The sequence below is a fragment of the Sinocyclocheilus rhinocerous genome, unplaced genomic scaffold (genome assembly GCF_001515625.1).
Source record: "Sinocyclocheilus rhinocerous isolate Xijiao unplaced genomic scaffold, SAMN03320098_v1.1 scaffold114, whole genome shotgun sequence".
NCBI lineage: Eukaryota > Metazoa > Chordata > Actinopteri > Cypriniformes > Cyprinidae > Sinocyclocheilus > Sinocyclocheilus rhinocerous.
The window spans coordinates 683,304-706,932 of NW_015646344.1; the positions used below are offsets into that span (position 1 = coordinate 683,304).

The window sequence follows — 23,629 nt, forward strand, 5'->3', positions numbered from 1 at the left end:
CGTCGTTTTTTTTTTTTTTATAGTAATAAAAATCATTTAGTTCAGAAAAAGAACAGACGCTACTATTAAAAACTGAACGCGGCTGCTCAATGCAGCGTGCCGAACGACAGTCGCATCACACAGATCAGATTTCATTTCTTGAACTTTATCATCTTCAGTCTTTGCACACACACAGCTATTCACTTATGCACTTTGTTTTTCAGTCTTTTTTATGTATTTTTTTTCTTCAGAAAATTGCATTGTAATTTTTATTTATTCATTGATGTAAAATTCTGTACTTTTTAGTAAGGCCGGTATAACTGAAATGTTCTACAAATGGAAAAGATAGCTCTGCCATAGCATTTCAGTCTTTTTTTATTTATGTTTTTTTATAATGTATTAAAATGTACTTGAGTATGTTTGTAGTAATACAAATATACTATAAACATACTTGTATTTCAAGTGCATTTTTAATACATTTAATAGTATGTTTTGTTTTTCACCAAAGTATATATGCTTGTAATTGTTATTTGTAATGTACACAACAATATATAATACATTAAAGTTTTCTAGATATCAAAGTGTGTACGTGTGTGTATATACTGATAAAAGCAGCTTTATAATATACTAGTAGTGTAATGCTAATGCATTTCCAATGAGCTGAAATACAATTGAAATGTACTTGAAGTACATTAAAACGATGCTTCAAATATACTCTAACTGTAGTTCATGAAGTATTAAAAGGACATTTTAAATGTATTTTAAGAAATACACTTAAATTGCACTAAATATACTTAAAGTGGTTCCATTTTAACACAATTTCAATATATTAAATATATTACAAATAGATTAAAATCAAACTTAAACATATCTTGAAATACACTTAATATACTTAAAGTTGTTTCAAAATAATACATTTAATATGCACTTAGTATAGTATAATTTAAATATAGTAAGTATGTCTGAAAAAGCACAATTTAAATATATTTCTTTTTCACCTGGGTACTGTATAAACGTTCATTTTAATACAATTGATGAGGGTTTCAATTATGTTTACCCATAGTAATAATAATGTTTATCATCAGTGATTTTCGCGTTTCATAGTGGAAAAAAAAAAAAAACTTTAAAACGGAATATTTTTCGTGAAATTTCAGGAGACAGTTGATAAAACATGCATTATTCCTCCAGATTTTATGGCTGTGGTAAACCTAACCAGCCAGCAGATGGCGCTGTTCCTGTAAAATAAATTAATAATAAAAAAGTATCGATTTTAAAACCATAGGCTAAATAGGTTTATATTTTAATTCAGTCCAAACAGCTTTTTCATATCTCTATCATTTGTAAACCTGTCCCTTATTTTAGGACGAGAACTGAATTGTGTTCTCAGGATTAAAAGTGTGTGCATTGGCTTTTACTGGTGTTTCTGTTTTTGTGTTGTTCACGCTTTGTCTGTTGTTTGTCTTTGTTTTGAGGCTGCAGCAGCTCACAGCCTCCACGATGCAGCTTTAACCAGACACACGCTGATCCATTTATTTATTTATTTATTACACCCACAATCTGATTCCTGGAAAACACGTGACACAATGAAAGCGAAACTAAAAGTAGCCGAACCTGGTATACATGGTAGAGATGTGTGCATATGTTTATTCACTGTGATTTGTATCTATATCTTCAGTTTCATTTGCTTTGCATCCATTCTAAAGATGTAATGCGACCAGTCATGCTTGTTTGATCTTCTTATTATTATTTCAATGCTACTGTGTATACATATATTACAGTTTTTCTCAGTCGCTTTGGTACATTTCTCGAATCATCCTTGACATTTGCAAAACAGTAAGTGCATTTCTCAAAACAACTCGTACAAATAGCAAAACACCATGGATTACCTGCAAAAGCCAGTCTCTTGCTCAAAATCCTTAGTTCATCTCTCAAAAATAAATATCTGTGTCAATGAACATGTCAGTGCCATCAGAATGACAAGTCCTTGTGTCACTGTGTACGGATAAGACAGTCAAATTGCTTAGTCATGTGTTCAATATAACAGTGTACTCTGGAGGGATGTTCTGATGTAAACTATGGAGAGGAACTCCATCAGCATCCTGTTGTGGGCTGCAAACCATTGCCTGATGATGTTGGAGCGATGGAAACTGACATTGTCCCAAACTATCACGTACTTTGGCAGGTCATCTCCAATCTGACCCCTCTCTTGTTCAGGGATGATATCCCTGTAGAGAGTGTCTAAAAAGGTGACAAGACACTCTGTATTGTATGGCCCAATAATGGGAATATGCGTTAGCACACCATTCTCAGAGATAGCAGCACCCATGGTTATGTTCCCGCCCCGTTGGCCTGGCACATCAACTGTAGCTCTGTGGCCGATGATATTTCGACCACGCCTTCTGCGTTTCGTTAGGTTGAAGCCAGCCTCATCCATGTAGATGAAGCTGTGCGGTGGTTCAGTTTTGATGACATTTATTGTAAATTGTAGGTTACACCTTAGTGTATGTGGGAGTTTGATTGCAAGAGACTGGACAAGATTCACATTTATGCTTTTACTGTTTGTACTGTAATTGGTTGACAGACCATGTCATTGCGATACAGAAAGGAAAACACAGCACTGCATAGCACAAAGGAAAAAAAACAAAAGTAGAAATGTGAACATAGGACAATCTCCTTAGGCACATATTGCATCTTCTTTTCTACAGCCATAACAAATGTGTAAAGGTCACACTTACTGTACTGTATATCACTATACGATGTTGTACTGTTTACTGTGAGGTACAGTTGCTGCATGCTCGTACATGTTTTACCTGTACATACTGGTAGCACAGCTCCTTCACCATTTCTTTCAAATGGAATAGTGTACAGCTGCTTCATATTCATTTGGTGTCTTTTCAGCACCCTGTCAATGGTTGAGATGCTGACTGTTTGGATGTTTTCAAAGATGTTGTTGTCCTCTATAATGGCACTCTTTATCTCCCTTAGTCTTATGGCATTGTTTTCTACAACCATGGTGCAAATAGCCTCCTCCTGTCCCTGTGAAGTTGTCTTGCAGTCCTATGTGGAAAAAATATAGTAATGCAAAACACAAAATTGAGTAAGATAAAATGTCACTGTTTAAAGTATACTTACTGTATATTGTAAAATGCAAGTGGAATACCTTTAATAATGTATGAAGCATTACAGAAAGTATACAGTATTACAGTACAGTGCCTATTGTTAGATTACATACCTGTTCTGTCGAAGAAAAGTCTAAATGATTGAGTACACAGTTGTTCTCCCAACATTTGGCTGCACCCTTCGACCAGCCTCGGCCATTGTAAGCCCATGATTGAGAATGTGGTCTACAAGTGTGGCTCTTATCTCATCAGGAACACGCATATGTCCTCGGCCTCTTCCTCCGCTTTGCCTCCTAACTCCTCCGCCACGTCGCCTCACCCCTCTTCTCTCTCGCTGTCGACCTCGTTCTATTCCTTGCCCTTAGTCTTATGGCATTGTTTTCTACAACCATGGTGCAAATAGCCTCCTCCTGTTCAGGTGTGAAAAGGGGCCCTCTGCCACCCCTGTGAAGTTGTCTTGCAGTCCTATGTGGAAAAAATATAGTAATGCAAAACACAAAATTGAGTAAGATAAAATGTCACTGTTTAAAGTATACTTACTGTATATTGTAAAATGCAAGTGGAATACTGTAATATTGTATGAAGCATTACAGAAAGTATACAGTATTACAGTACAGTGCCTATTGTTAGATTACATACCTGTTCTGTCGACGAAAAGTCTGAATGATTGAGGACACAGTTGTTCTCCCAACATTTGGCTGCACCCTTCGACCAGCCTCGGCCATTGTAAGCCCATGATTGAGAACGTGGTCTACAAGTGTGGCTCTTATCTCATCAGGAACACGCATATGTTGCCTCCCAACTCCTCCGCCACGAAGCCTCACTCCTCTTCTTCTTCTCTCTGGCTGTTGACCCCGTCCAATTCCTTGTCCTTCCATTGTCAGAGACTGAAACATTGTGTTGTGCTCCGGCTATATATATATACACTTGCCAGTTGATGGTTCATGAGATGCACCTTCGTTAGAGAAAATCACGATTCACCTGGGAGCAATTTACCAATGCAGGACAGATTTAGAAAAAAAGTCTAATGGAAATGTATAGAAATATGCTTGACATATGACAACTTGTTCAACCATTCTGCATGTAAAGACTTATGCTATGAACTAATGCCTAAATGTTGTGGGGGGTGAGACTATTCAACAGAGACCCATTATAATACATTTTGATCAACATGACATAAGCAATTGATAATGTAGGAAACAGCAGAGAATTGTACATAATCATTTGCATGGATGTACCAAAGCATTTGCAACTTGTTCAAAGAAATGAGAAACTGCTTTTTTGATGTGCACAAGTGACACAATGATGTGAAGATTGAACAGGTAGTTTTGAGAATTTCAATTCTGATCTGAGAAATGTACCAAAGCGACTGAGAAAAACTGTAATATACATACTGACTTCAACTTGGACCACTAAATAAATAGACTGCTATTGTTATGTAAGTATGACGGTTAGATTATTTAGTGTACAGGTCATTTCAAGTGTGATAAACAAAATTATTGAAAATATTTATTTTCATGCATTTTAAATGTTTAAAAATGTGGAAACCACTCATTGCATCACACCATCTCCTGACTGCATTATTATTTGTAAAATAGGGGCTTTATGCAGTGTGTGTATACATGGTTATAAGCAGTGTTGGGAGTAACGCATTACAAAAGTAATAATATTACAGTAGTATATTACTTTTAGCTGTAACGCAGTAATATAACGCATTACTAATAAAATTTGGGTAATATTATTACTCGTTTGTCGACGAAAAGTCTGAATGATTGAGGACACAGTTGTTCTCCCAACATTTGGCTGCACCCTTCGACCAGCCTCGGCCATTGTAAGCCCATGATTGAGAACGTGGTCTACAAGTGTGGCTCTTATCTCATCAGGAACACGCATATGTTGCCTCCCAACTCCTCCGCCACGAAGCCTCACTCCTCTTCTTCTTCTCTCTGGCTGTTGACCCCGTCCAATTCCTTGTCCTTCCATTGTCAGACATTGAAACATTGTGTTGTGCTCCGGCTATATATATACTTGCCAGTTGATGGTTCATGAGATGCACCTTCGTTAGAGAAAATCAAGATTCACCTGGGAGCAATTTACCAATGCAGGACAGATTTAGAAAAAAAGTCTAATGGAAATGTATAGAAATATGCTTGACATATTATGACAACTTGTTCAACCATTTTGCATGTAAAGACTTATGCTATGAACTAATGCCTAAATGTTGTGGGGGGTGAGACTATTCAACAGAGACCCATTATAATACATTTTGATCAACATGACATAAGCAATTGATAATGTAGTAAACAGCAGAGAATTGTACATAATCATTTGCATGGATGTACCAAAGCATTTGCAACTTGTTCAAAGAAATGAGAAACTGCTTTTTTGATGTGCACAAGTGACACGGTGTGAAGATTGAACAGGTTGTTTTGAGAATTTCAATTCTGATCTGAGAAATGTACCAAAGCGACTGAGAAAAACTGTAAGTGAGGTACGAAGAACGGGCCCCTGCTGTGGATGCTAAATGAACAACAACAAACTGAATCCTTACAATGTCAGAGATGTGTTCATGTTTTTGGAGATGATGCAGTTTGGAATTATATTATTATTATTAAATAATAATTGTTATAAAATTAGACATTTTGGCACATTTATCCAATGAAACTTTGCAGTACGTTTAGCAGTATTTTACAGTGTATTTTATAATCTATCAGTGTATTTGTAAAGGCACAGTGCCACAACACAGATGGTTGTTGGGTCATTTGGTTGTTGGTTCCCCAGGTCTGAATTGGTGCAAATAGGAGTGCAGTTCTGTGTTGAGACATTACTCTTATGTGTGCTGTAATGTATAAGTTGAAAGCTTTGAATTGACACAAAATAGAGTAAATGGTTTTATTGAATAGAATTCATTAATCAACAGCTATATTTATCAACAACATAGGTCACAGCAGTTTATTTAAAGGGCACCTATTATGCAAAATCCACTTTTACAAGGTGTTTGGACAGAAATGTGTGTTGGAGTTGTGTGTACACAGCCACCTTAGAATGATAAAAATCCATCCAGTCATTTTTTTTTTTTTTAATCTTCATAAAACCAAACCAGGCTCAAAAAACGAGCGGTTTGCATCCAAACCGCAATATGACGTTATATGTCGGCAGCCCCGCCCACCACTATTGACTGACAGGCACGCACGCTTTACCATATCCACAGCTCTCAGTGTGTTGTGCCGTGTCTGCCATTTTGTCTCTCCACAGCGTCTCTGAGATACGGCCTGTCAAAGTTGCAGATTTGACGTGGCCACCACTCCGGGCTTTCTCATTGAACCGCCTGAGCCGCTCAGAGTTCAGACGAGCTTGGGTTTGACTTCCACCCCCTCCGAGCTGCTCGTCCAAACCGGAGAGAGCACGCCTTCCCCGGGGAGAGCGGGTGGGTCGGAGGGGGTGGAAGAACTCGGTTCGAACGCTTATATTTCGGCGAGGCGGGGGTCCTGGGAGCCCAAACCCAGGTGTGAGGTAGACCCTTGCAGCCCCGTCCGGACGCCATCGGCCCCGTGGTCTGGCAAGGTCCGGTTCGGAAGAAATCGGGCCGTGAAGCCGTAACTTCGCGGGGCGATTTATCCGCCATGCCCAGAGCTAGCGACTCGGGGGCCTTCTCTCATCGACCCGAGTTTGAAGCTGACTCTGGTTTATACATGTACGGCTGAACACCGGCCCTCTCGATCTCACTCATGTTGCTTCTCTCGGTTTATTGTCATACACAAAAGCAGAGACGTCTAGGCTCCGCCCCCTGCTGGAGTCGGGCGGGAAATTGCAGCTCATTTACATTTAAGGAAATCCACCCTTGAAACAGCACTTTTTAGACCCGCCCCAAAAATTACATTTTCAGCACGTTATAATAAACGATCTGTATGGTATTTTAACATGAAACTTCACAGGCACATTGTGGAGAGCCATAAGATTAATATTACATCTTGAAAAAAGGGGCATAATAGGTGCCCTTTAAAATAACTCACTCTTTGAATCTCCTCTGTGAATATTAATAAAACTGGTTCAGGGATTTTTATACATTCAGTGGTGAAATGAAGATCGCATGATCAAATGACAATCAAATGAAATAAATGACAATTAATGCCCCGCATTTTAGGAGGCGGATATACTGTGAAATTACATACAATAAGGCATAACATTTGAAAGCACAACTGAACGTCTAGGAAACGTCAGTCAATAAAGCATTTTTAAACAATGGCACTTAAATTTGAACTGCAACCATGTATCCTATGAATACATGAAAAATTTAACAAATTTGAATGAAACAGAACATATAGAGTGTGGGCTGTTTTTGGTGCTTGAATTTGTCTTTCAATAATGAGGTCCAAGTTTAATAGCTAATACACTAGAAGTAAAATTTTTAAAAAATTGTTAATTTTGTTTCTCCATTTAACAACATTCACTTACAATAGTGAAAGACGTCTTCCCTCAGGTCATTTGTATGCTTTGCAGCTGGGTGTTGTGCTTAACTTCAAGCTGTTGTGGTCGCGCCGTTGTAGACATTACCATCCGTCAAGCAGGTAACGTTATTATATGGCGGACTCATCGAAAAATACACTGGCATCATCTGTATAAGAGAAATTAATCACTTCATCCGATGTTTAAGTGAATAAAATAGCCTTGACAGTCGAGTTCCACAACTACTGACTTTGTTCTAGCTCACCGGACTTTTTTCGGCGGGGTTCCTCCGGTAAAATTTGCATTCATATCACGTTATTGGGGTCGCTTCAACCCATGGCAACAGTGTTACAGTAGCTCAGTTCCACGGGAAAACCACGAACTTGGCAACACTGAGGGGATGTAAAAGAGGAAAGCAGGCATTTGGACCAAAGCACTGTGAGTAAAGGGAGGCCCTTTTGCGTTGTTTTACTAAAAAGTTATTTAAAAGTATAAAACAATTTACAATACAGAGCGTGGTTTTTAATCACATTTTTAGGGATGGGGGTCATGCGCCCCCCCCCCCGACCCCTTTGGGATTTCCGCCTATGCTTACGATCAATAATCTCATCTCTGCATTCGCCCAAACTGATTTGCAGAAATCCCACTCCCTGTGAAGCAGGAGCGACCAGGCGGCAGAGGATTCCGCGTGGTCTTAAAGCCTTCCTGTAGCAGCTATGTTCGCAATTCAAACAATAATTCGTAAAAATAATAATTCATTTGTTATTTGTATGGTCTAGGTGGTCATACGGCATATGCCTGCAAATATGGGACGAACTGCGTTCCGTATAGCTTTCATACGGAACGCTTCTCTGATGCCTTTAATACGGGACAATTCCATATTAAATGGAATGGTTGGCAACCCGATTTAAGACGCAAAAGAGAATTGTCTCTGGGGCCCCCTACTGCTCGGGGCCCTGGGCTGCAGCCCATGAGGATAACGCGGCCCTGCTCAGCGGACTTTCAGCACTCAATGTCAAAATGATTGAGATGACCAATCAAATCAAAGTAGGTGGGGTTTACTCTTCAGAAGCAGAGCGCGAATTCCTGCTCGAAGAATTACGTTTAACTTTGAAAGAGAGCAAGGTAAGATGATGAAGTAGCGAAACACCTAAGTATATTATTGAACACAATTATATATAAATGAAATATATTCTTGTGTCATCTCAACTGCAACTTTTGCGTTCTCATAAGCAGTGTCGGGCAGTAACTAGTTACAGTAATATTACTTTTTGCAGTAACTAGTATTGTAACTAATAAGAGTTCAGTAATATTACGGTTACCATACATAAAACAGCTCGTTACTTAGTTACTTTTGATGCCTCAACCCCTACTGATATGAAATCCAATAATTCCTAGATTTACTTACAATTTTCATGGTACATGAAGTCACCAGTGTATCAAGAAAGCTTGGAATAAGGAAGCTTACATTCAGGGGATGGAAATATTGCCATTACAATGACTTTGTCAGGAGAAAAAGGTGATCTGAACACAGATGTGTAAGTGGTGGCATTACATGGCTCGCCCACCCACATCCCTCTGATCCAGATATAAATTATTACTATAATTAAAAATATGAACTTATGCAATTTATTTTGATAAAATACTTATATAAACTGTCACAGATCGAGCCAGAGACAACAGGTGAGTGAATGAACAGGCAGGTTATTGACAGGCGTGTGGAAGCAGATCGTGAAGATCAAATGGCAGGTAAGTATCAAACACAATGATCAGTTCAATGGTTCTTAGCTGTATGCTGATGTGTGGTTTCTTTGCAGGTTCGTAGGAGATCGGAGACCAGGAACGGAGGAGAACACCATCGGAGAATTGTCAGGAGATCTAGAGGCAAGTACACACAGGTAAGTAGTGCACAGAGTCTGGGAACAGTTCAGGAATGTGAACGATAGACCGGACGATGAGTGACTGAGAGGAGCGTGTTCTTAAAGGTGGCTTGATTGGAGACGGCAGCTGCAGGTGATCAGAATTCAGGCGAGTGCGATCTGGTGTGAGTGGTGGCTGATGATTGTGGTGACGGTGGAGGCAGTGACTGCGTGGATTTGCTGACACATATTTGGGTAACAGAGAAAGTACAGTTACAATTAGCTTCAAGCTACACATGACAATTAATACAACACTTTTACTAAAAGTCACTATCAATCACCATTGAGTGTTTGTAAAAATTCTGATTGCGATCCAATGTAGATTTTGGTCAAATGATGAGGCAGAAATATATTGTTAGTAAGATTTTAGAAGAATTTTATGGGGAAGAAACACAAAACTAAAACTTCAAAGCCTTTTCGAATTGTTTTGTTTCTAACCAGTGATTCGGAACTCGTTTCAAATGTATACTTCAGAGCCTGACCTTAATTAAAGAGTATTATACCCAAGGCTATACACATCATATTAAACACATATAACTGTGTCAGCTTATAGGTTTACAGTCTATTGGCTGCACAGTGCTGTTCAGTTTTGAGAAACAGGGAGCAGGAAACACGAAGGCCATTTTCATTGCTGTGTAGGTCCAGTGATTTAGATGTAGTAGAAAACAGTGTGCAGTTTACTTCACTTGTGGCTCTACAGTTCTAGAAGCTTTGGCATGTCTTGTAAGGGTAATTTTTCAATCCACATGCTTTCAATAAAACTGAGAACCAGTATTTGGAACCTCGTCTGGATCTTTGTACAATAAAAGACACTGGCAGCTTATGTAACTGCACGACTGTTAATTCATGTTGCACGAGCGCTATCTGCTGGACAGAGAGTCACCAAACATGTTAGTGATTATAGAATAACAGCAAAGCTTAAATCATTTGTGTTAATGTATAAAGAGAAAAAATAGTTTGTGAGAAGAATAAAACAAGACCTATACACAAAAGTAAATGCCAGTGAAAATAATTTACTATTATTCTAATTAATGACAACGAAAAATACATTATAAATACAATAGTGACTGTATGTTCATATAATACAGAGAGAATTAAAAACAAATCCCATGCATAAAAAAAAGATAAATCAAAACAATATAGATAATTTAGTCTTATTTAATCTTATTAATCATCTTAAAGTTCAAGAGTCACATATAGATTACTAAAATCGGTACAAATGTTCTTCTTTTAAAAGTTTGTGTTGATATATTTCACTGCACCTTATGAATAATAAATAAAATTGCTTAATATTATAATTGCAACCAATTAAATTAAAAAACAAAAACCAACACTTTAAAAAATTAATATGTGACAGCATTTAGCCTACATGTAATAGTGAGAGGAATCAGGAGTGAGTGCAGAGGCGTTGTGATGTTAGTTCTAAACTAAATGCCAGCATGCATTTACTCATCTCACCTGCACAAAAACAGATTCAGTATTCCTCAAAATGAATAAAAACAGTCAAATGCAAACTCAGGACATGACGCAAACATGTTAAATAACACAAATATCCTTTATGTATTTGAATCCATTTTATTAACCAGTATCTTTGCTGCTGACCTTCGATGATCAACCATACTAATAAGCAAAAATGACTTCAGATGAACATGACATTTGTGTTTCTTTTTTGTTGGTTTGTTGGTTTCCGAAGAGAGAAATGAGGCCAAGGCAGATGAGAAAAAGTAAAGCAAAAGTAACATAGCACATTACTTTCCATAAAAAGTAACTAAGTAACGTAATTAGTCACTTTTTTAGGAAGTAACACAATTTTGTAATGCATTACTTTTAAAAGTAATTTTCCCCAACACTGGTCACATATAGATTACTAAAATGGCTCCCTATCGGTACAACTGTTCTTCTTTTAAAAGTTTGTGTTGATAGGCCTATTTTTCACTGCACCTTATAAATAATATGTAGCCTACAATTGTTTAATATTATAATTGCAAACAATTAAATTAAAAAAGTAAAACTAACACTTTAAAAAAGAATAATATGTGACAGCATTTAGCCTACATGTAATAGTGAGAATTAAAAAAAACAAATCCCCATGCATCATTTAGACAGCAGTCATATATCATAGAGTTAAATAATCACACATAGATCGATATAATAGGCTACTATTCTGTTCCCAGATCAGAACATTCGTTCTTCTCCTTTTTAAAAAGTTTTTGTTGCTGTTTCTTTGCCTTTTTCACGGCACCTTTGGCATTCGCATAGTTGAGTTTTGCTGCATTCTTTATTGCGTCACACACCGAATCCGTTTCTTCCGCGGCTTTGCATCCGGTAACTCCTCCCCCAATCGCTCCGGCAAGAGCCGCGACTCCAACAGCGACACCTGCAGCGGCAGCGGCAGCGATACCCGAACCAGCCACTCCGACCCCGACCCCGGCCCCCGCAGCGACGATCCCCGCCTTCACCGCCGCTGCTCCCGCCGCTATTCCCGTGGCTCCCGCGGCCCCGGCTACGGTTCCGGCTTTCACCACTCCGGGAATGTTGGCGGCTTTCAGTAAAGTCACTACGGAGGCCACAGCGACACCGATGCCCAGAAAAGCACCTGTTAGTGTTCCCGTGGTCACTCCCGCAAGTCTGATGAGAAGTTTTTTGTGCACCACCTTTTTCGCCGCTTCTCGCTTCTCTTCTGGCGACAGACTGTCCTCGTTTATGTTCTTCATCTCCTCTTGAATCTCCTCCTCCACTATCTGAAGCAGCTCGTTGGTGTAGCAGCCGTTCTGATTGTCCTTCAGCTTCTGCTCGATGGTCTCCAGCAGGTTTTTCACCTGGACTCTGTTGCTCCTGTATCCCATTTTACGATTTTTCCAGTATTTGCTGTCGATGACGTGACAGCGGCCTCCACATTTATCAATGAGCTCCTGCAGCTTTGGACTCATCTTGACAAATTCCTCGATGGTTTGACCTTCCAGCTGTTCTCCGTGAGTGAATAAAACCACCGAATGATTGAAGGTGTCTTCTCCACAATACTCAACGATTTTATCCACGATCTCCATCTCTTGTCCCGTGTATCTCCCAACCTTCAGGACGATGGTGAACATGTCTGGACCCGGAGAGCTTTCGATCACAGACCGAATGATCTCGGATTTGATGGCCTCCTCATTCAGACCGGTGTCGAAGAGTCCAGGCGTGTCAATAACGCTGATCTTTTTGCCGTGGACCTTCCGGTCTCCACTGACACATTCAGCCGTCACTGATTCAGGCGAAGCTTTGCTCTTGAAGACTTGTTGTTTGAGAATCGTATTCCCGGCGCTGCTCTTGCCATCTCCGGTTTTCCCAAGAAGTACAATCCTTTTCTCAGGTTGAGAGTCAGAAGCTTTGGGGGAAAAAATAGGCTGTTGTTAATAAGGTAATTTACTATTTTAATAATAAACTGTGAGGTCTACAGATCTTATTTCTTGAAAATGTAATCATAATATGGAAGTCCATTCTTGCCACTTAAGAAAAAAACATGCTTTTAGGGCTTTTATGAGATAAAAAAAAGTTCAAATTGAGATAAAAAGTTTATTAAGTGTCATAATGTTGACATAAAGTCATAAATATGCCATAAAAAGTATTGGCATACTAAGTCATAATTATGAAAAGCTGAAATTATGATATAATTTAAATTATGAGATACTATCAAAATGATGGAAAAAGTCATAATTATGAGATAAAAAGTTTAAAATGATGATATAAAAGTCAAAAATATGACATAAGTCACTTGTGAGATAAGTTAAAATTATTATATAAGTCATGATGACATAGAAAGAAATTATAAGATAAAAAGTTTAAAATATGACATACTAAGTCATAATAATGACAAAAAGCCATAATTATGTAATGAATCTCATAGAAAGTTTATATTATTACAGTCATAATTATGAGATAAAAGTCAAAATTGTGACATAAAAATCTAAATGATGATATAAAAAGTAACGATTATGCCATAAAAAGTCAAAATTATGACATACTAAATTAAGATTATGAGACTCGGAAGCTATTTGATAAATATGCTATTGCTATGAAAGAAAATTACTGTTTTAATAATAAACTGTGAGGAGTACAGATTTATACTAAGTCTTTAATGCATAACAACAGTAATCTGCTGCTATAAGGCCTCAGATTGAAGCAAAGTCTGAATTATTTTAAAGATATTTTGAAGAACAGTGCGGGCCAAACAACATTGAACCCCACCGATTTTCATCGTATGTAAAAGCAATTTGAGACATTTCTAAAAAAAAAACGTATTTTTCTAAAGTCATACAGTTCTGAAACAACATGAGGATCAGTAAATGATGACCAATTTCATTTTGGGGTGACCTGTCCCTTTAAGAGTGGTATAGTATCTGAATTTCTAAAGGTTAAAAACTCTAGTAACTTTTCATCTTAAATATGGCAACATATGGAATTGTTCAAAGTCAAAGTTCAAAAAAAGACTTCAAAAATCATAAGGAAAGTCATATTTTTTTAATGGTGTCATTTCTTACCTCCCATATTCTTGTCCGAGCTGCCGTAATGAATAATATTACGTTCCACTAATGATGTTTCTATCTAAAATCTCATCCAGTCATGGTTCCTGGTTCTCAGTCTGATAAATGAACAAAAAGCTACTGTAACATAAACGCCATTCGATGTCTATCAGCGAACAGCTTTAAGAGTTTCACTGCTCGAAACACCCTTAAATGAGTCACTGGACACTACAGATGAGCTACAGGAATTACCAGAACGACCAGTCCTCTGTACGCTTTCACGCACCTCCTACTTCACAGCGTCACACCCTCATCTTCACAGCAAATTCCTTCAGAATCAGCGCTTTGGTAAACAAACTCAACTCGGTTATTTGCAGAATACAATAATATTCACATTAAGTTACTGTGTGTTTTCATTCACTGGAATCAAATAGAAGATGGAAAGATGTAGTTTCATTGTTACCAACACCAGTATGAATAGTATTTGCATTTTATTCACCAAAAATTGCTTTATGAACATACTTTCTTTTTTTTCTTTTTTTAAATAATAAATTATGTCTTCAATGTATAAAAACAGTAATCTTCTGTTGTCATATGTTAAGTATGAACTGGATGATCTGTCATTGAATGGGTACAAGTTCAAGGCCTCAAATTTCAGAGTCAGAGAAGTCCTTAAAAGAGGTAGTATTTTCATGTCAGATATGGCAACATTTGCTATTGTTACTTCAAAAAGTACTTCAAAATCTCATGAAATCATGTTTTAAAAAGATACTTTCCATGACCCATCTTCATGTTTCTTACGTCACACATTGTTCATTGGTTTCTCTGGAGATCCTATAAACGAACCAGATCGCAGGGTGGAGCGAATGTTGCTCTTTATGAATAACACACCCAACTGACATTTCTACATTTAGCCTATAAAGCTTTCTTATGGATGATCACAAGGAAAAATACAATTAAATTTAAAAATATACACAGTTACAAACCTAGTTTTCAAAAGAGGGAACCGTTATAACCTTCAAAAGAATATGAGTGACAAAATCATTATATCGATGTGCATTTATATATTTTATCAAATTGTTTGTTTTTACGACCAACTTCTAATTGATTTTAAACAAGTGACAAATCAGTAAATGTGCTTACACAACTCATCAAATTACTTCTGAAAAAGTAAATGCAAAACATCTTGATAAAAAATGACGTTTGATGAACATACATTATGAATCCAGATAAACAAGTTTGGTAAGTTAGAGTTATGCCCTTATATGTAATGCATTGATAAATGTGCCATTTTTCACTGAAGTGTTCATAAAAAGTCACACCGTGGCCATTTTCTGAAAAGCTTAAGAGTGGAAAAAAAAAACATATCTTTTTTAAAACACATTCAAAATCCTGTGACTTTTCTTGATAATTTATGATCTGAATGAACTGAATAAAGTCAATGAATAAAAGTTGATGATCTCTTTATATTTCTTTATTATAAATACTTTATCAATTAAACCTTTTACTGATATTTCATTGTGGAAGCTTGTAGACAGTCATGTCATATTCATGCACTTTACTAGAAGATCATAAGCTGCAAGACAAAATGAAAATTGGAAAATAAATAAACACATTTTATTTATTTTTCTGATAAACGATGCCTTAACAGCTGGAAACATATACTTTTTACAAATATATAAACTGAAACCCCAAAACCAATAAACAAAGTGTAAATTAGAATACAAACTTGTTTACATATCACAATGAAACTTTATTTGTTCTTGATACATTTGAAAATATTATAGAAAATAATATAAAAATGGTTTGCTCTGAAATTGTTCATTTTCATTATAACACATGAACGCAGACCTGGCTGAAATGCTACTGTGATGCAACGTGTCAATGATAACACTTTATGGAAGGCAGATAGGGCCAAAAGTATTTTAACTGAACGCGTGGCGTTTGATCGTGTCATCATGCCGCATTAACGCGACAGCATGCACAACAGCCAATAAAATTGCTGTATTTGAAACTATATTTGCATACTGTATGTGACACGATGGTACATTGGTATATATGTATACAAACATCAGACATCATGTTTATTCATGAAGGATGTTGTAATGGTACAACATGCATGCATGCAAACATCAAATGTTATAGTATAACATCGCCAGAATGTGCATTAGGGCTGTCAAAAATTTTTTTTAATTTCGAATATTCATCAAATTTAAAATAAAAGTCCACATTCGAATGCAAAAACATTGCATTCGAATTAAGGTGTGCATTAAGGTGGCGCACGAGATACGACGACAATGTAGGTGTCGTTGCATTATAATGTTTTTGTTAGCCTATCCAGTTGAAGCCACTGAATTCAGCCAGTCATTCAGCGCTGCTGAATTGTTAATTACAAATATTGCAGGAAAAGAGAACATCAATGCAGAGATGATGTTTACGTCAAAACTCAAAAGAAGCCGTTCACACAGAGCACATATGTTGCGCATTTTCTAGAGGGACATCTATCACCGTTGCACTCGCGTCTCGCACAAAAGAGCAAAAGAATGTAAAATTAATGTTCAACTTTGAAAAAGCATATCTCAAGACTTTATGGCGGGGTTTTTTCCCCATCCCACTGCAACCCGTGTTTTTAAATGAAAAATGTACTCTGTGTTATTGGCTTTCGGCCCTTTGTATTAAACTATGCATACATACATGATGCTGTTTTTTTATAGTTGTTTAAGCAACTTAATTAATTATAATCGGTTTATAAACATTATTTTAAACATTATGCACTTTTTTTTACAGATAGTTATGTTATCTTATGCTTTGAAGAAACGTGCATTAGTAATATGTTGCTCGATGCGCCTCTTGTGGCCTCAGGAAAGAATCCAAAAGCTTTTCTTCAACCTAACTGAAATTATGCATTTTAAATTCGAAAATAATTCGAATTTTGATCATATTAAAGTACAAAATTTGAATGTAGTTTTTCAGCCATTTTGACAACCCTAATGTGCATGTCTACACATGCAAAAGAGATGTATTCAAAATGGCCACGTTATTGTGGTCAAATTCCACACGTTCCATTTAAAGACTTTTGGCCCTGTCTGCCTTCCACACCACTTACAGGTAACAAACATGCGCTTCAAGTCACATAAACAGCACAAAAATGTACAGTAGTTCAACACAGCGATACAGATGCAATACTCCATCATAAGGCAGCAGCGGCACAATCAGAAAATGCACTAATCACATTAAAAATACATTCAATGGTGCGTTCAAGTCTTCCTGTGGAGTTCGTATTTATGAGCTAGGAATCATAATTATGATGTCAGGTGTGTTCAAATCACCTTTTCAAATCACTTGGCAAGATGTTGATGATGTTTTCTATGAAAAACAACTCTACCAATGTTTCCCACACATAAGGAAGATTCTTGCCCAGGAAGATAAAATTCGAATACCAATTTATGTATTTTCTGACCCATGTAAATTGCATTCTACAAAATTAAGAATAAAGAATTTGCATTAATTGTTTATTTTTTATAATTTTGTTAAATTCCCAAGTGCTGTAAACTGAATTGTTAAATATTATATCATAAATGAACAATAAAATACAAGTATTTTGTTAAATGTAATGTAATTTAATATATATATATATATATTTCAACAAATTTATCATCAATACAGACGCTGTATATGTTGCGTCTGCCATGTCGGAAACTCAGGGCTTAAAAAATCCTGCTTCAAAAAATTAGCGTTAACAAAAACTTGAGACTAAACTTGAGTGCGTTTATCTCATAAAATCTTTCTGGCTTGAACGCACCATTATTCACTGAAGATTTTCTTCCTGCTCAAGAAACTTGGAATAAAATCTTGAACTCATTGAAACATAGTCTGAAAAATCTTTGGCTTTCAAAGATTTGATCAACGTTTGCTCTCTCATACCTTGACAAACACCAGTCGGCCAGAATACAAACAAACAAAGGTCGAGAAGGAGGAGGGCAGCTCCTGTACACTCCTGTCGTTCCAGAGCCCAGTCCAGCCCGGGAGCCCTCAGAGTCCTACGAGTCCGCTCCAGAGTCAGTTCTGGTCTAGGAGTTCATTCCAGAGTTCGCTCTCATCTACATTCCAGTCCAGAGCCCGCTCCAGTTCCTCCCGAGGTGGCGGCTTCCGCTGCAGAACCTCCCGAGGCAGTGGCATCCACTTCAGCTCCTCTCAGCCCGCTCCTGAACTCTCTGCCTGTCCGGTCATGGCCAAGGAGGCCGTTCCTGAACTCTCTGTTTGGCCTGTTATGGCTGCAGAGGCTGCTGTTTACCTCTCCGTGCTCTCTATTCCAGCCCAGTCTGAGCCATCTTGGTGGTCTCAAGCACCATCAGCTCCACCCTGGTGGTCATCTGCTCCACTGTGGTGATCTTCGCTCCAGTCTGCTCTGCTGTGGTGTTCATCTGCTCCGCCCTGGTTCTCTGCCAGCCCCTTTCTGGCCTCTTACTCTGCCACCTCTACCCTGGTTTACCTCTGGCCCAAGGCCATCTTCCACCACACAGGCCTGACCCACCATCCCTCCCCCGGAGCGAATGTTGCTATTCATGAATGACACTCTCAACAGACGTCTCTGCATTTAGCATATAAAGCTTTCTTAAGGATGATCTAGGGCTGGGCGAAAAATCGAATGTGTGCTGGAGATTTACTACTAATCACCAGAAGCGGCATTACTGACGAGATTCGCATGAAAATCGCATTCGATTTTTTGCCCAGCCCTAGGATAATCACAAGGAAATATACAATTACATTTAAAAGTATACAGGTACAAACCTACTTTTCAAAAAAGGGAACTGTCAAAAGAGTATGAGTGACAAAATCATTATATCAGTGTGCATTTATATATTTTATCAAATAGTTTGCTTTTTCACGACCAACTTCTAACTGATTTTAAACAAGTGACAAATCAAATAATGTGCTTACACGACTGAAAGTCTCATCAAATTACTTCTGAAAAAGTTTGGTAAGTTAGAGTAATGTACTTATATGTAATAAATTGATAAAAGTGCCCTTTTTCAGTGAAGTGTTCATAAAAAGTCACACTGTGGCCACAAAGCTTAAGAGAGATAAAAAAAAAAAATGTTTTTCCTGGATTACTGAGGTGAGAGGACGCTGGCATTTTTTGTTCGCCGCTTCTCCATTGTAACAGTTTCTTAGTTTTAATAGTTTTAAACATTTTTTTTTTTGCACAGATTGTTTTACATTGTAGTGAAACGCTGGCGTTTGTTGTTTTCACCATTTCTCTTTTTTAACAGTTTTTTGCATGGATTATTTATCAAATTGAAGGCTGTCTACTCAACTACTGCTATCCCTTCCAACATCAGCTGATTGTTGGTCATTTTTCACTATCAGTGGGTGAACACCTGGATTTTTTCTGTCGTTTAGCGCTGCTACTGTGAGCTTTTCAGTGATCGGCATGAAGCTCAAGTATTCCGTCCCAAAACTGCTGCCTCTCAACAACCGCACCATTCCAACGTGCATTACAGTTGTCAAAGAACTTGGACTTCTGCGACGACCCTGTTATATCCACAGAAGTTCCCGTCGAAAATTTGTTTCAGCCATTCCATCCATCTGGACCACTGTCGCACATCTGCCACGTCATCAGAGCAGTGTCGTTCTTGATTTTAGTAACACGGGAATCACCGCGAGATCTTTGCATGCAAAGCTAGACTGTATGGGAAACATTGCGAGATCCCTGCACATCAAGCAGGACAGAAAATGTGGAGTGAATTCTAGTGTAATATGGCCTCTACAGAGATTCACTACCTCATTAATGCTTAAAATATAACTTTTTAATACACAATCCCTCACAAATAAATCATCCTTTATACAAGACCATATCATGGATAAGGGATTAGACTTTATGTGCATTACAGGAACATGGCACCAGCCAGAGGTCTACTCAGCGTTAAATGACGCCTGTCCCCCTGGTTACAGCTACCTGGAGAAAGCCCGCAGCACTGGACGTGGTGGTGGCTTAGCTGTAATACACAGACAGAATTTGGAATTGTCCCCCCTCCCCCTGCCTACATTGTCTTCTTTTGAATGCCTTGCATTTAAGTGTAAATCCCCTTTTCCCAAGACAATACTTCTCATCTATCGGCCCCCTAAACAAAACTCAGTTTTCATTTCAGAGATGCACGATCTACTTACAACACACTGCACAATTTGCTCTGCTAACTCTGCTAACATTATAATACTTGGAGATTTTAATATTCATGTAGACACTCCCTCCTGCCACTTTGCAGCTGAGTTTCTGCAACTACTGTATTGTCTCAACCTCCAACAACATGTTGATGTCCCCACACATTTCAGGGGCCACATACTGGACCTGGTCATTTCAAACTTAGCCCCTATTAGTAACGTTCTGGCGTATGAACTGGGTGTATCTGACCACAAGGCCATCTTAATGGAGCGGCCACTTCCCTCTTCCTACACTAAGGATAAGAGTCAAATCCATCTACATTGAAAACCGCTGCCATCAGACCACTTCTCAAAAAATCCACCTTAGACCCAGAAGCCTTTGACAACTACAGGCCCATCTACAACCTTCTATTCCTTTCAAAAGTGTTGGAAAAAGTAGTAGCTGTGCAGCTTCTGGTCCATTTAAAACAAAATAAATTGATTGAGAAATTCCAGTCTGGTTTTCGCTCAGACCACAGCACAGAAAAAGCCTTGGTCAGGGTTACAAATGACCTTCTGATGACGGCAAATGCTGGCTCTCCATCTCTCCTTATCCTCCTGGATTTGAGCTCAGTATTTGACACTGTGGACCACAACATTCTCCTTCATCATCTGCACTCCACCATTGGTCTCTCTGACTCTGTATATAACTGGTTCTCATCTTACCTCACTGGGAGAACTGAGCATGTCGCCTTGGGAGAGGTTAAATCCTTGACACACAATGTCACCTGTGGTGTCCCTCAAGGCTCAGTGCTTGGTCCCATCCTGTTTATCCTTTACATGCTCCCCCTCGGTCATGTCATCAGCCGGCATGGAATTTCTTTTCATTGCTACGCTGATGACACTCAACTCTACGTCAGGACCAACTCAACCCTGTCTGTTCTCCTGCCATCTTCCACTTTGACAACCTGTCTCGAGGAGATAAAGGCGTATTATAACACATGAACGCAGACGTGGCTGAAATTGTGATGCAACGTGTCAATGATAACACTTTTATTTAAAAGTTTTTAAACTGAACGCGTGGAATTTGATCGTGTCATCATGCACTGTTTGTCCGCATTAACGAGATAGCATGCACAACAGCCAATACAATTGCTGTATTTAAGACTATATTTGCATATGCGACATGATACAAACATCAGACATCATGTTTATTCATGAAGGATGTTGTAATGGTACACCGGTATGCATGCATACAAACATCAGATGTTATATTATAACATGGGCAAAATGTGCGAGACTACACATGCAAATGACACAAATGTTAACGTGTCCAAAAAGTGCGTGTTGACACGGTCAAATTCCACACGTTCCATTTAAAGACTTTTGGCCCCATCCGCCTTCCATAACACTTACAGGTGACAAACATGCGCTTCAAGTCACATAAAACAGGAAAAAAATGTACAGTAGTTTAACACAGCGATGCAGATGCGATACTCCATCATAAGGCAGCAGTGGCACAATCAGAAAATGCACTAATTACATTAAAAATGAATTCAATGGTGCGTTCAAGTCCTCCTGGGGAGTTTGTGTTTATGAACTAGGAATCATAATTATGATGTCAGGTGCGTTCAAATCACTTGGCAAGATGATGATGTACCTTTTCTATGAAAACAAAATGATGAATAAAGATTGTTGCATTGTGTTTTTGTTTTTTTATGATTTTATTCAATTCCCAAGTGCTGTAAACTGAATGGTTACATATTATATAATAAATGAACAATACTATTGTATTTTGTACATGCAACTTGACTAGTTTTAATGTAAAAATCAATACAGACGCTGCATCTGTTGCGTCTGTCATGTCGGAAACTCAGGGCTTCAAAAATTATCGTTAGCTAAAACTTAGACTAAAACAATTCATTGCTTGAAATAAAATATTAAAAAAACCTTAAAAGTTATTTAATTTCAGCTAGCTGCCAAGGCAACATTTCTAATATATATATATTAGACTAAAATAATACTGTTTCCCACTCATATTTACAACTTTGTGGTTGTGTTCATGTGCATTTAACTTATACAATCTTTCTGGCTTGAACGCACCATTATTCACTGAAGATTTTCTTCCTGCTCAAGAACCTTGGAATAAAAGCTTGAACTCATTGAAGCATAGTCTGAAAAATCTTTGGCTTTCAAAGATTTTTATCAACGTTTGCTCTCTCACACCTTGACAGACACCAGTTGGGCAGAATACTCCAGATCTGCCAGGTAGATCAGGAAGTTGAGAGCGGTGAGAACGGCGACCAATTTATCGTCTGGTCGGCTTGAGCTCCTCGAATAATGGCTGTCGAACTTGAAGACCGGCCAAATGACAGCAGCGGTGAGGTACATGACGACCGCCAACAGGGCGTAGGCGGAAAGGAAGCACGCAAAGGGGAACGGCAGGCACCCGGTGCATTCAACAATACACATCACCACGATGGCCGCCGAAATCACGAAACAGATGCAGTAGACGGCCATGCACCACTTCAGAGCCGAGTGACTGTCGTAAGAGGCGGGGTCGCTGACAAACAGGAATATGACACTGGCCACGAACGTCTCGCAAACCTTCAACAGGCCCGGAACCGTCGCCATGTACCCAGCGACTTCGCCCGGTTGCGCTCGTGTCAGACTCACTTCGACAAAATAAGCCACGGTGGCCAGGCAGGAGAAGACGGAGGAGACGATCCGGTGGTCTTGCACCTCATCGCGCCTCATTTCGCCATTCAGGAAGTAGAGCGAGAAAATTATAGACGCGGACAGGCAAAGAAGCGAGGCGTAGCAGGCAAAAGTAATAGGGAAGTTTTTCCAGCATCCTGTTTATCCTTTACATGCTCCCCCTCGGTCATGTCATCAGCCGGCATGGAATTTCTTTTCATTGCTACGCTGATGACACTCAACTCTACGTCAGGACCAACTCAACCCTGTCTGTTCTCCTGCCATCTTCCACTTTGACAACCTGTCTCGAGGAGATAAAGGCGTGGATGAAGCAAAATTTCTTGCAGCTAAATAGCTCCAAGACTGAAGCCATCCTAATCGGCACTCCAAACCAGGTCCGTACATCTGTCATTAACAGCATTACCATCTCTGGCCAGGATATTTCACTCTCATCATCAGTCACCAACATGGGTGTTAAAATGGACTCGCATCTGAACTTTGAGGATCAAATCAAACATCTGTGTAAGACCTCTTTCTTCCATCTGAGGAACATCGTCAAACTTCGCCCTATGCTCACTTTTGGAGATGCAGAAAAGCTTGTCCACGCCTTTGTCTCCTCCTGGATGGACTATTGTAATGCGCTCCTCATCGGGATCCCAAGCAAAAGCCTCCAGAAGCTGCAGTACATTCAGAACCCTGCTGCTAGGATCCTGATGAGGGTGCGCAAATAAGACCATATCACTCCCATCCTTAAATCGCTCCATTGGCTCCCTGTCTCATTCAGGATTGAGTACAAGTTTTCCCTCCTCACCCACCACAGTCCCCC

General features: G+C 38.7%; 3 protein-coding genes across 3 annotated transcripts in view; all 3 read right to left on the bottom strand.

Moving 5' to 3' along the window:
• The window catches only part of LOC107707284 (uncharacterized), a 21,124-nt gene extending 18,711 nt beyond the window's left edge, over positions 1–2,413 (bottom strand). The window contains exon 1 of the mRNA XM_016511270.1: positions 2,154–2,413. Within this exon, the coding sequence (XP_016366756.1) occupies positions 2,154–2,413 (260 nt within the window). The remainder of the gene's footprint in view (positions 1–2,153) is intronic.
• A 9,209-nt stretch (positions 2,414–11,622) lies between these two features.
• LOC107707285 (GTPase IMAP family member 7-like) lies at positions 11,623–14,123 on the bottom strand. Its single transcript, XM_016511271.1, has 2 exons — positions 13,984–14,123; positions 11,623–12,830 (listed from the first exon to the last, which is right to left on the bottom strand). The coding sequence occupies exons 1-2, from the start codon at positions 13,988–13,990 to the stop codon at positions 11,623–11,625; spliced, it is 1,215 nt and encodes a 404-aa protein (XP_016366757.1). The 5' UTR covers positions 13,991–14,123.
• An 8,203-nt stretch (positions 14,124–22,326) lies between these two features.
• LOC107707286 (myeloid-associated differentiation marker homolog) overlaps positions 22,327–23,629 on the bottom strand; it is a 2,104-nt gene continuing 801 nt past the window's right edge. Inside the window, exon 2 of the mRNA XM_016511273.1 lies at positions 22,327–22,848. Coding sequence (XP_016366759.1) covers positions 22,327–22,848 — 522 coding nt within the window. The remainder of the gene's footprint in view (positions 22,849–23,629) is intronic.